Source organism: Echeneis naucrates, chromosome 23 (genome assembly GCF_900963305.1).
Source record: "Echeneis naucrates chromosome 23, fEcheNa1.1, whole genome shotgun sequence".
Classification (NCBI taxonomy): domain Eukaryota; kingdom Metazoa; phylum Chordata; class Actinopteri; order Carangiformes; family Echeneidae; genus Echeneis; species Echeneis naucrates.
The window spans coordinates 15,178,402-15,192,207 of NC_042533.1; the positions used below are offsets into that span (position 1 = coordinate 15,178,402).

General features: G+C 39.1%; 1 protein-coding gene across 1 annotated transcript; it reads left to right on the forward strand.

Moving 5' to 3' along the window:
- The first annotated feature begins 5,176 nt into the window (after window positions 1–5,176).
- strap (serine/threonine kinase receptor associated protein) lies at window positions 5,177–13,580 on the forward strand. Its single transcript, XM_029495068.1, has 9 exons — window positions 5,177–5,598; window positions 6,041–6,176; window positions 7,909–7,990; window positions 8,483–8,555; window positions 9,773–9,872; window positions 10,076–10,213; window positions 10,618–10,754; window positions 11,724–11,873; window positions 12,787–13,580. The coding sequence occupies exons 1-9, from the start codon at window positions 5,487–5,489 to the stop codon at window positions 12,846–12,848; spliced, it is 990 nt and encodes a 329-aa protein (XP_029350928.1). The 5' UTR covers window positions 5,177–5,486; the 3' UTR covers window positions 12,849–13,580.
- The last annotated feature ends 226 nt before the right edge of the window (window positions 13,581–13,806 follow it).

Genomic DNA, 13,806 nt, shown 5'->3' on the forward strand with positions numbered 1-13,806 from the left:
CCCCCCTCGGCCCTCTGAGCCAGAGAGCCAGAGTAGACAACAAACCCGCACAACGAATCACACCGCCGCTTCAAATGCCATATAAATAAATAAGAATATAGATAAACCTCCACAACGCGCTGTCATCATCGCCAGGGACGGTAATCTCCTGCCATGTGATGCTCTTAGTGATGCGGCTTCTCATTATCTGCTGCCCGCATCCTTTCCCCCTCCCTCTGCTCTCTTTTCTGCTTATTCACCGGCATCAAGACGCCATCTCTGCCTGTAGCTATGAAGCAAAGCACACCGCCCGCTCTCTGTCATCCTGCCTCAGACTTGCAGCGTTTGGGCTCCCAGACGGGGAAAACAGCCCCGTTCGCTCAGACTCATGAGCCCGGAGCTGAACGCGCCCACTGGAGATTAGACGTTTCACAGTGCGCTGTATTTGCCCACTTTTACGCACGATTTTCTGTCATAATAAGCCCTAAAACACAGTGTTTCCGAATTTGTATTGTTCAACGCAGTTCCTTGAGGTGCAGCATTGTAAAAACTGAGGTGTAGGAAGGGGCTGTCCAGAGGCTGACAGGGAGAAGGGAGAGACAGAGATAGAGAGAGCAGGAGCAAAGAAAGCACGATAAATTTCAAGAAAAACACGTAGACGTAAAGAGGATTGATAACACGTTACCTAAATGTAAATTAAATCAGATCAATCGAAATAAAAGTCACAGAACAAGTGGCAATAATAGTGATTATAATGACAGGCTAACTAACAGTGGGCTATACAGGCTTACAGCTGCAGATATTAAGCAGGAACACGGATGATTCAGCAGCTGCATGGTGAAGAAATAAAGAGAGAAACAAACTACAGGAGGAAACAAAGTTACCAGTCCATCCCCCAGCAGCACAACTATAGAGTAATTCAACTAACTTTTTAATAATGGGTTTTGCCTGATCTTGAATGTAGAGAGAGTCAGTCAAACTCATTTTCATCGAGGGCCACTGCTTGCCCTCAAATAGCCATGTCTACTTGTAACAGTATACATGTAACTACTCCTTAATGTTAAATACCTCTTAATTTATTACTTATTCAAATTACAAATATTATATATATATATATATATATGCTAGTTGCTGTTATTATAACATAAATCATTTTAATTTGTCAGGTTAAGAAACCCACATTATCAATCAATGATCAAACTATCCAAGTGAATACAGAAAAATATAGAAAAATTAAATAGAATAAAGAAATCATCCAACACCAGTTATGACAACTTTGTTCATAACTTTTTTGTCACGTTTGAGAGGGTCAGAATAACGGTACAAGCAAAAAAACTATTCGAAAACATTACGGCAGAATTCCCTGGTAACAAATTCAACTGGTGTTGTGAGAGTCATGAACTAATCGTTTAATAGTCGAGAATCTCTTTACTGGCTCATGGAGCACGATTCATTCACTGACCCATCCCTGCTACAGCTAGTTAGTTGCACAGCTAATTGAAGACACCAATCAGTATATCATTAGTGTGTAACTGCTTTCTAACAACACTCGTAGTAACATATCAAGCTAATTGTGGCGAAAGCAACAGTTTATGTTTTTTAACTGAACTCCCCATTTCCCCTGGCAAACCGTCACTATTTCCATTCCTGCTATGAACTGTGAACGAAGGAAAAACGCTCGCTAAAAAGCTGACGTCAACCTAGCTCCACTCAAAAAACAAGACTCACTAAGCGCACAGTACGTAGCGTCAGCACGCACAAGTCGCTCACTCACCCCTCCCTCCAGGTGAGCTACAAATAGCTGCAGATCGCGATATACTCGAGCCATAAAGATGAACATATCACTCACTGACACACCCCCTCCCTCCTTGCGAGCTGATTCACGTCAGCTCGCAGTATGCACCTACTGGGTCACTGACTCAAATGACTCAAAAACTCGATTCACTTTGGTGAATGACACATTTAAACTCGATTCAGTAAAAGCATTCGAGTTTACCATCACTAAACATAACTTCTCAGAGTCACAGCAGTTGTAGTGTGCCTTTTTGTAGCAACTCGAAGAAAAAACAAGCAGAACCAGCTTTTAACCAGTTTCTTAATGATATGGATCTCAGGAAACGGTGGCTGTGGGATATAAAACGAAACGAAGGGACGACGTTTAGCTTAAAACGAGGCAGCAGATTTAGATTTAATAAATTATAATTATATAGTCTATAAAATCAATAAAAATCGTATAGTTATATTCTTTCAGATTTTTTATCTGATAATTAGCTGTGTAATAAGTGTGATAATGTATCGTGAGCCGGGATTACTGGAAATATAATTCCACTGATCACCTGTCGGGAGGTATTTTTTCAGTAATCATAACTCACGATACATTATTCCTTACATAAAACACTGACATTAAAAACAAATGTGTAAGAATCAATCTTTGGATCGTATGACATAAGCTTAAACCTCGAGTTTATGGGGAGCCTCTCTTCCTCATCGATCTGTAACACTCTCTCACCACTACTTCGCCATTACAAACATAATATTAATGTTAGACAGACATGCATAAAATACAAGCTTTTACAACAGAACTGACCAAATAATAATAATAATAATAATAATGATAATAATAATAATTATAATTATAAGAAGAAGAAGAAGAAGAAGAAGAATCAGACAGAATATTGATTAACTATACTATGTTTGTTGATTTTATAGGCAATGTCTGAAAAGTTGTGTTGAATTCATGCCCGCTGTCATGTTTATTATTGTTTATCCCTTCTGGACGACTTCCGGTCAGTGGAATGCGGAAGTGTTAAAACCAATTTGTTGTTTTTCTGGAAGGCTAACTTTGGTATTGTTGGAATGTCAGATTTTATGCTTCTTACATGCTTTTATATTCTTTTATGATTATACTGCTTGAACTTAATGAACTGCTTGTGATGAAGGAAAGAGTTACATTTACATGAATAAAGAAAGTAAGGGCTGCACAATGTAAAAAGGATAGAATGTACAGACATGAGTGAAAATATATTTTATAAAATATCCATATACGGTATATTGTGTAACAGTGGCTTTCTAATTACTGACCGAATGAAGGGGATACACTGGGGTTGTGGGGCTTGTGGTTTGTGACTGTTTCTCTTTACGCAAAAACTGGGACTATCAACGGCCGACAGGGGCTGATCGCGAGATTGGAGCCAGATATCACGAGGCAGAAGTGTTAGAGCAGAGGAAGACACCACCCAGATACCTCATTTCCTTTGTGTAACAATAACATAAGATGATAACCAAGCTGATGCTGGAGTTGTAAACTGGTCAGGGAGATATAGTCTGGTCCAGAACTCTGTAAAAGATCTCTTTTTCTATAGTCTATTTTGCTGTTAGATGTCAGAATAAAATATGTGAAACCGATTTGGACGTCTCCTGCATCACATAGGGAACTCAACAGTATAAACTCCATGTTTGGTATCAAATCAACACGAAAGACATGAGGGTTTTTCCACAGGAAGCACAAACGCCTTCCCATCTTTCATGAAACATCCTTCCATCTGCATAGATTTTCCTCTTCCTGGACATTTTGGGATTATTTGTATTTCAATTTCTCAATTCACATTGTTGAAAATCGCATTGATCTGGGTACACTGCAATCTAGTGGCGGGATGCCGTCATTTCGCGGGTAACATAATCGGCATGCATTGTGGGAAATGTAGTTCATGGTCAGTGCACGCTTTTGACATATTTATTTTAAGACATTTTTAGCTCTCGCGGGCCACATAAGATGACGTGGCGGGACTTGAGTTCGTCGCATATGCCCTAGACTGATACTGGGAGTTGGTTCCATAGAAGAGGAGACAGAGTTGAGAGATCTGCCTCTTGATCCACACCTGGAGACTCTGGGAACCACAAGTAAACCTCCACCTCAAGAGTAAAGTGGCCTACAGGGAAAAGAAGGAACTACGAGCTCTCTGAAATACGTTAGTGTTTGGTCATTAAGAACTTGCGTTAGAGAGAGTATTGAAAATTCTATTATTGAATTTTACAGTGAGCCAATGAAGAAAAGCTAACACAATAGAATTGTGATCTCTTTTCCTAGTTCCTACTTAAGTATAACCATTCATTGTGTCTGATGATTGATTGAATAGGTCATAGTTATAATGTATAGTTTCTTCATACACCATTAATTTCCTTTTAAAAAATACCTATCACAATAGGTTGGGGATAAACTGAGGTCGGTTGGAATATGTCACAGTCGCAACAGTCGCGTATTTATCCAACCAGAAATTAAGTAACACATAAACTGTCGTTTGCAAAAGAGGGTTGATTTAGTCCCCATCATACTTTATTCAGCACGTGCAAAATTCATGAATCTCATACAGTCTAAATACGGAAAAAGCAGATACATTAGAGGTTTGTACTTAATGTTATTATTAGACACATACATGAATTTCTGTTGTGCCTTCAAGTTGAAATAACATTTAACTATTTAGTGTATTGCACTCGATAATATTTTGATCTTGTATCAAGTAGCGGGTTACATTGATACAATTTATTACTATTATTATCACTATTAAGAGCATTAGTACATATCCCGATAAATGTATTTCAAGAGAAATATTGTTAAACTCAGATATGAAACAAAAAGACAAATACAGTAGTATTGGAGTAAGTATGGACACTTTATTCTTGTTTGAATCGAGGAGGATTTATCAGCATCAAGTATTATTTGTATTATTCCTGCAGGGGGCAGAAATATGCTGGAAATGCCTTCAACCATTCCACGCGCTTGTGCGTCACAGTTTAGCCTTCAAAATAAAAGCAAAAGTAGAAAAAAATATTAAACGGATTTAAACACACGCAAAGTGTTTAAGCCGTTAGTTCATTTAGACTTCAGCCAAAGTAATTAGAACACAGTCACGCGGAAATCGCGGGATTCGATAAAATGATGCAATTCAATACGCTGTGAAAAATAAACAATTTCAGTTCAGTTGAATTTCACATTATATCGCAATTTCTAAATCTCATGATAGAATTATACCCACCTCATATCATTTTTGTATGTATTCATATCTTCTTTACTCACTTTATAGAGTACACTGGTTGTCCAGTGAAACAGCAGTGAGATGAAGGAGGCTAGGCCTTTATTGTGAAAGAAATCATGGTGGAAGTATGAGTGGTTGTGTGTCTCTGTAGACCGACTATGTCATCTCTGCGGTGATTCCGCCGCGTTGCACGTTGCTAGTTAGTTGCAATGTTGTAGCTATTAGCACGAGAGCTATTCTGTCGCTGGGAGGGAGAACTGCCATTCATTTCGCAAACGTACATCTTCAGTCGTTTACAGTCGGGCCAGCAGCTCAACAGTGGTCAAGGGAACTTCTCAACAGAATAGCTGTTAGCTTGTTGTCTCGTCTTTCTCGTAGCTCACTAGCCTCGTCCAGCTAGCTCACTGTTAGCTAGCCGCTAGCCTTCTGCTGCTTCCTCCGTTAGCGATCCCTCTCCGGCCCAACGGGAGGACCATGGCGATGAGACAGACTCCGCTCACCTGCTCTGGTCACACCCGGCCTGTGGTTGACCTGGCCTTCAGTGGAATCACTCCTTATGGCTACTTCCTAATCAGCGCCTGCAAAGGTGAGTTGAACGGGCAGCATTTTACAAAAAACGTGTTAAAACGTCGCTGATAATTCTAACGCTTAACGTTGGGCATTCAACGGAAGGTACAAGACGCAGATCATGCTGAGCACTTGACTGCATGCTGCTTGTTTAACGAAGAATGATTGCACCCTAAATACCATGTGTCTGGTGACTCACTCAACACTGCAGGCTCCCTTTGGCCACTTTTATTAACACTTGTATTCTCAAACTACTCATTTGTATTGATGAGATCAGATTGCTTCTTAAAATTTGGATTTCTGAAAGCTGTAGCTATAATGTTAAACCAGAAAGGAGGCGTTGAGTGGTGTGACTAACTGACATCGTTGACAGCAGTATCCACAGATTAGATTTTCCTCTAGTCTGCTGGTGTGCTGTTCTCAGGTCTAACATTTGTGTTCTCTCTGGTGTACTTTGTCAGATGGCAAGCCCATGTTGCGCCAGGGAGACACAGGGGACTGGATTGGAACGTTTCTGGGTCACAAAGGTGCTGTCTGGGGAGCCACTCTGAACACAGACGCCACAAAAGCAGCCACAGCCGCTGCTGACTTTACAGCGTGAGTAAAGTGTCAAGACCTGCCAGACTCTTTCCCACATTATCATGAAACAAGCCGATAATAACCCTTATTCATCATTTTTCCCAACCTTCTGCAATTTTCAAGACAGATTATTGTGAGATGCTATGTCATAATTCTGACTGCTGTGTGCAATGATTTTATTAATAATTTGCCTTCAGTTTAATCTCTTCATAAACAGATCCTATCACGATATATGTATGCACCGTCCTTCTTCCTTACATATGCAAAGCACACATGTTAAGTAATGGTGATTGATCACAGTGAAGGTAAATGAAAACAGGAGGATGTTTTTCCAAACTCCAGGGGGTTTCCACATCAGTGTTTATTCTTTTATTTCTGTTTCAGCTTTTCAGCAGAAAATTGAAATATTAATAAAAAAAATTATTATTGATCAAAAAGGGGACAAGGCTCATTGCAAGTAGACTTATTCTTTCTCAGACCAGTCTTTTTTTACAGATCAAAGGATAGTACACAGGTTGATTGACATATACACCACCAAGCCATTATGACCACTGACAGGAGAAATGAATAACATTGATTAAGTGGTTACCATGGCATCTGCCAGTGAGCGGGATATGTTATACAGCATGTGAACTTATTGTCCTGAAGTTTATATGTTGAAGTTAGGAGGATGGGAGTGACTTTGACAAGACCCAAACTGTGATGTGTAAATAACTGAGTCAGAGTCATATACAACACTGCAGGTCTGTGGGATGTTCCCAGCCTCTTTCAGCAGGATAATGCTCCCTGCCACACTGCAACAATGGTTCAGGAACTGTTTGAGGAACAACACCCTCTTTTGATTGGGTTGTAACTAGAGGTGTAACGGTACTCTAAAGTCACAGTTCAGTGTGCACTTTGGTTTTGAAATCACAGCTCAGTACAATTTTGGTACAAAAAAAAAAGCCAAAAAATCCCACACAACAATAACAACAACAAAAAAAATCCTGAGAAATATGTTATCTTGTTTTTCATTTGTCAGTGAAAACATTAACCATAACACAAGTCCCTGAACAAAGGATGGTTCTCTTTAAATAAAAACATACCTGGGTCTTGTTATGAAATTAAAGATCGAATAAAGTTAGATTAATGAACTTATTCGCTTGGGTAGCTCAAGCTCAGTGAGGTCTGCTCTGTGCTACATGCTACACTAGGTTGCTTGGATGGCTCGACAACAACAACGGGGCTTTGCGAGCTTTCCATTACCCGGAGGAAACAAGGAGTCACGAGCAGTTCCACTTTGCTTTTCCATGGTGACATTTTTGACACGTTCAGTACGTGTGTGTATATGTACCAAACCATTTGGTACAAATTTATGACACACTATACCCCTAGTTGTGACATCTCTATGGGTTAATGTGCATCAACAGCACTGCGCCCACTTCTCACTCAGCACTACTCATCTGTTGATGAGCAGATGGGGCCATGGTGACTCAACTGAAATCAGGCTATCATAGTAAATAAATGGATGTAGTTGCAAACAAATGTAGAAACTGGCACACATCCATGCGTAAAAGTTATCAGAAATTGGGGCTTACATGTGATTTATGTGGCAGAAAAGGTTCACTGCTGTTTGGCTGTTAATAGCCAAACTCCAGCTGAAGTTTGAATATATCATTTATACAGGAGTATTCTTTAAAAAGATATTCTTTAAATTAGATATGTGTGTGTGAATCAGTGGGAATTAAATCTTGACCTTTGCACTTTTCAGAAAAGTGTGGGATGCAGTAAGTGGAGACGAGGTCCTCACACTGGCACACAAACACATTGTGAAGACTGTCACCTTTACTCAGGTGGGTGCAGTTTCTCAGTGTGGTTGACTTGTCAAAAGACCACATTCATTCTTCGAGGTCTGATGGCCTCACACATCTTGCTATACACATCCTGTATATTTTTTGTCCCACATATATGATACATAACAAACCATTTTGTTGTCACACTAGTTTCAGTCACTAACTCACGCTTGTCAACTTGATAATTTAATGATACTAGAAACCAAATAATGATGGTTTAGGTTCTCCATATGTAAATGCTCTGATTAGATTTTAGCTGAAATTGTTGCTTGTGTTGTCTTGATGATTGGACATTGCTATGTTCTCCTCTTCATATTCAACCATGCATGCCATAGCCCACCCCCCTCAAACAACCACACACACACACAGCAGTTATAAATGCTCTACATCCCCATCACCACATGCACACATGCCTTTGTTCTGCATATGTAATAATTTTATTGATATATCAGTAGAACTTATATTGTCTCTGAATATACTGCTTCTGTTCAGGACAGCAACTGTCTGCTGACTGGAGGAAATGATAAGTTGCTGCGGATCTATGATCTCAACAACCCTGAAGCAGGTAAGTGAATGGATCAAAAAGAAAATTCACTTATTAAATGTGTGTAGCTAAATGTACATGTATTTTAAGGGATTCAACAAGCTTCCCTTTTTTCCATTTTTCTGACATTGTCTTCACATTTTGCTGCAGTTAACACAGCACTGCCTTCTGCTGGTGACAGATCAAATTTAAGTTGAAAGTGTCAGTGACTATGGAAACATCCATAGGTGGATGCTCGTTCTTGCCTAAAAAAAAAAAGCGGCTACATCCTAGTAAGCTGACTGATGTGTCTTCATATGGTTTACTGGATCCATAAAGCCTGAATATAGAGTCATCAGCTATAAGAGTTACCAATGTGGCTGGGAACAGCCCAGGTCTTGGTCATAACGCGATTGTAGGTACACTGTAGCTATGTTGACATGCGCAAAATTTTTTAAATCTGATTAAAATTCTGATTAGAGCTTTACTGTTTACATGGACCCTAAAAAAAATTGATCCATTCATGATGTGTTGACATGCATCGCACGTTTGTATAATATTCTGACATTTAGGAAGCAGTAGCAGAAGACAAAGCTACTTCCCATGTAACCATCATGTCTCATTTTGAAATAGACTTTTTTTTTTTTTTTTTTTAATGGATCTGTTCCATGTTCTCCAGCTGTACTTTTTCTTCTACTTGAACAATTTTTAAGTTATTTTAATAATTCCAGTCACATATTTGTGTCCAATACAGACCAGCAGTTCTTTTGAACTCTTGCCATATCTTCTGCAAGCTGTAGTAAAAGTGGAAATGCGTATTGCTGAGAAAGACAACGATGTAACATACATGCACAGTTAAGATAATTTCTACCCAAACTTCAGATTAAGTGTTTACATGTATGCCAAACCGCTCAACAATTTGCGTAACCCACTCATCTTGATTGGAAGGAAATTTTTATCCGAACAAGTTTGATCGGGTCAGAATTATCAGATTGGCGTGTTTACATTACGCATTTTTATTTTGGTCAGTTTTTGAATCAGATTACTTGTGTCCATGTAAACATAGCTTGTTTTTTGTTTTAGTTCGTTTTAAATTTTAATTTCTGGCCAAAGCTTATCATGTGTGACACCTGCACCTGGATGTTTAACTGTCAAATGAAAGAATCTGTGACACTGTGAGTTATGAAAAAGCAGAAAAGACATACATCTCGTTCAGTCAATCCCTGTGATATTGACCATTGAATTCTCATGGATCCCAGTACCACAGGAAATAGCAGGTCACACCTCAGCCATAAAGAAAGCTCTGTGGTGTAATGACGACAAGCAGATCCTCTCCGCTGCCGAGGACAAAACCATACGGTCAGTAAAGTGGCCTCTTGGGGTTTTTCGTTGTTGGTGGATTGGTGTTTAGCTCTGACTTTCACAAGCCTTCACTCTAATCATGTGCGTGTCTTAGTGTTGTGACTTACCAGAAACACTTGTTTGTTCAGCAGGTAATTTCAGCAGACTCTCTAGGTCATTTGGTCTTTACATAGTGTGTCTGTGTGTCTCCATGTGTCCAGGCTTTGGGACAGGACCTCCATGGAAGAGGTGAAAACACTGACATTCGACACATCTGTGAGCAGTATGGAGTATGTGGCTGATGGAGAGATTCTTGTGATCACATATGGAAAGACAATTGCCTTCTACAATGCTCTGAGGTAAGTGTATGTGTACTAGAAACATGTTCTTAAGGGTGTAACTCAAATGTGACCCTGTCTACTCCATTGTCTTGAAAGCCATATGAAGACAGAAATGTTACATTTGAATGTACTGCTGTGTAAACATATTTAAAACGCAACTTTGTCACAATTATACAGGCATGTTTTTTTTTTTTTTTTTTTTTTTATGGACAGCTGTTTTGCAGATATATATTCTATTAAACAAATTTGTGCCATGGACACACAGCTTCTCCACATTGACATAAACACAACTTTGTGCAGTATTCAAATTATTTCCTTTTCTCCATTAGCATTGTTTGCAAAAAAAAAAAAAAAGAAAAAAAAGGCAGATCTCATTCAACAGAAGATGTAAAAATCATTCTTGTACTCTTTTATTTGCATAGCCTGGACCTGATCAAGACCGTAGAGGCTCCGGCTCCCATTAACTCTGCCTCACTCCACCCAGAGAAAGATTTCTTTGTTGCTGGTGGAGAGGATTTCAAGCTCTACAAATTTGACTATAGCAATAAGGAAGAGCTGGGTGAGGAATGTGGAGCTTTCTATCTCGATGATTGTATCAGATTTTAGCAATAGTTCTATAGTTTAGTGAAGGTAAGTTTCTTCCACTGTGAAACACTGCAGGACATTCTGATAGAGATTTTGCTCTTTTTTTTTTTCTTTTTTCTTTTTTTTTTTTGCAAAAGGGATGGGAAGATACTTGGTTTTGATGGTACAATTATAGTGAAAGATATAATCCTGGTTTCAAAATTATCACAATTATGGATTTTGGTGGTACAATTATCAACTGACATTCATGCCGAATGTATTCTAAGTTTTAACAATGCACTTAACACACACACCAGTTAGAAACTACACAGTGTTGGACAGTAGTTACTTAAGTTACTTGTGAGTGAATCACTGGATGTTGATTGCGTAGATTATCATTCAACTGCAACTTTCTTTCAGTGGGCTGTTAATGCCATCATCCTGAACAACCCCTTGGTCATTGTTTTTCTAACCAAAATACTCAAATTATTTCACTTTTTTTTTTTTTTTTTTTTTTTTTTTGGGGGGGGGGGGGGGGGCTTCATTTGCAATTTAGCCAAGGTACACACAAACTAATAAACACAAAATGTAACATTTTCTGGGACATTTTGCCAAGAATTTTCTTTTCCAACTGCATTGCAGGTTGCTCAACATTAATTTACCAGTAATGCCCCTTTTTTTCTGTGAACATAATCACTTGGCTTTTTTGGGGGGTTGGTACCACTCAGTCTCTAGTGTTGAGTAATTGTCATGTTTTAAATTGCGGTCAATAGTAAAACCAGTGAATAGTACCGTTCCTAATGTGCAAGCTACTTTACGGGCCAAAGCAACTGATCTTTTGTTTGTTTTAATCAAGGGAAAATTTAAAGTGCACAAAATTATACAATTTATTTGATACTTGAATGTTCCCATCTACTAAATTAATACTAAAAGTATTATATGGTTGTGCTTCTCCTGTCTGCAGAGTCCTATAAAGGTCACTTTGGGCCAGTGCATTGTGTACGCTTCAGTCCAGATGGTGAGCTGTATGCCAGTGGCTCTGAAGATGGCACCCTTCGACTTTGGCAGACAGCGGTGGGGAAAACCTATGGCTTGTGGAAATGTGTCCTGCCTGGTAATACATCAACTTGTACTTCAGTGCTTGTTTCAGGTTCTGCACAAGGCACCAGATAACTTGAGTGGAGGTGTGTCTTGAGGGGGAAAAAAAACTGTAAACATCTGATTAAGTAAAGTTAACTATGCATGTGGCAAACACCTACACTGGAGAGAGGAGACAGTCTGGACCTCTTTATTACTCCCCAGTAAATCTGTCATTGTTTCCCAATTTTATTCAGAGTTCTCATTTAATAGAAAAGCTGTCTTATGTTGAGATTTGTGCCCTTATTTCTGTGTGTAGGATGCTAATTTACTCTTCCCTTCCTTTACAGCCACACTATGAGGAAGCAAAGTATTTTGTCAAGTGCAAATATGGGAAAAATGTTTTAAGACATTAAATATATTTGATAGATGCTGATTTTCTATGGAAAAAATGCAAACTATCAGCAGTAAATGCAGTTTGTAAGGCAGGCTTTCTGAGAGATAACCTTGCCAACAGCACTATCTCATTATCCAGTTGTCGTCTACAGAACAACGGAGCTAATTGTGCAACAGTTTTCATGGGTGATTCTTCACAATGGTGTCTACTGGATGGAGAACACATTGCTATTGATGTGTCTACATTCATCATGGAGTATATGAAGTATCCAAGGAAGGAAGAGTATACTAGCAAAGGAGTTGATTACTTAATCAAATTACCCTAACGGCAATTAAATGTGGCTTCATATTTACCCTCAGGCCTGAGCGCCACCTACAATACCCAAATGTGGATTTAATATTAAGAACAATTTTGCATGGCAGCACCGGAGGTTTTTTTTTTTTTTTTTATGCATATCAGTTCTGTAGTTTTAGCTACCAGCTATGTTGTCCAAGTACATATCCAAGTATCAATGTGACTTCTTTTTAAATCTTCTGCTTGTGCTGCTCCTCAGAGGACCTGGGGGCAGAAAACTCTGAGCAGTTGTACACCCCAGCCCCTGAGATCAAAGCCTGAGGAGAAAGAAATCCTGCCTACAAGCAAGATGAGAAAAGAAAAGAGTTGGAAGGAGATGAGCAGAGAGGTGTTCTATGAGGCCCCAGCAAGGATCAGCGCGCAGAGCATCTCCATCCATCAGCAACTGATATGACTGATATTATGACTGCTTTGTCAGTTGTAGACGAACCATCCCTCGCACACATACCTGTACACACACAGACAGACATTCATGCTTACATTTTATAGAATCCATTGGACCGTATTGGCTGGAGAGTAAAGCAGTAGAGCTGTGAATGTTTTGTGCTCATCGCTGCCTGCCTTCTCTCTGATCAGCCCAGTCCTGTCTGTCTGAAACTTATTTCAGTCTCCCCTCACCTTGAATCCTGAAACCATACAATGCTAAAATCGGTTTTCATTTCGAAATTAAAATATTTCATTAATGGGCTAGACAAAGGCTTTTGTTTTTGGTTCAAAGTTACAAGAATACTGGAGGGAGCAGCAGAGTTTGTTCAAGTTTAAGATACTTTCATTTATTCAGAAATTGTTATTCACTACTGTTGTACTGGTTGTGCATAAAGTTCTATGTCTAAATAGAGGAAAATATTGTTTTGTCACAAAGTGGATAGGGAAGAATGACATCTTTTTTTTTTTTCCATTTTGGATTCTGCCTTTATTTGTGTCCAGTGATGAAATAAACAAATGCATTACTGTTTTATTTGAAAGTAATGATAAACAAACATACTGGGTTTGGCTTTCAGTTTTATTTTGTGTTTCCTGTGGGCTTCATTCATTATTGAAAAGCATCACTTGCTCTTTCTGATCAAGCGTAACAAGTGGATGGACTCTTTCATCCTTTGTGCAACTGTGTGTGAACCCACATCTCATCTCTGCCTTTATTCCTTAACCCTAACCCTGCAAGTCGGCAAACTTGCACCATGGCTGCTTAGTGTCATCCTTAGTACCTGTTCCCTAAAGA

Bases quoted from the DNA above. Each gene is read 5' to 3' on its own strand.
- strap (XM_029495068.1), top strand. From the start codon at position 5,487: ATGGCGATGAGACAGACTCCGCTCACCTGCTCTGGTCACACCCGGCCT. The intron at 9,873-10,075 runs GTCAGTAAAGTG...CCATGTGTCCAG, and splicing joins GCCGAGGACAAAACCATACG to GCTTTGGGACAGGACCTCCA. The intron at 10,214-10,617 runs GTAAGTGTATGT...TTATTTGCATAG, and splicing joins GCCTTCTACAATGCTCTGAG to CCTGGACCTGATCAAGACCG.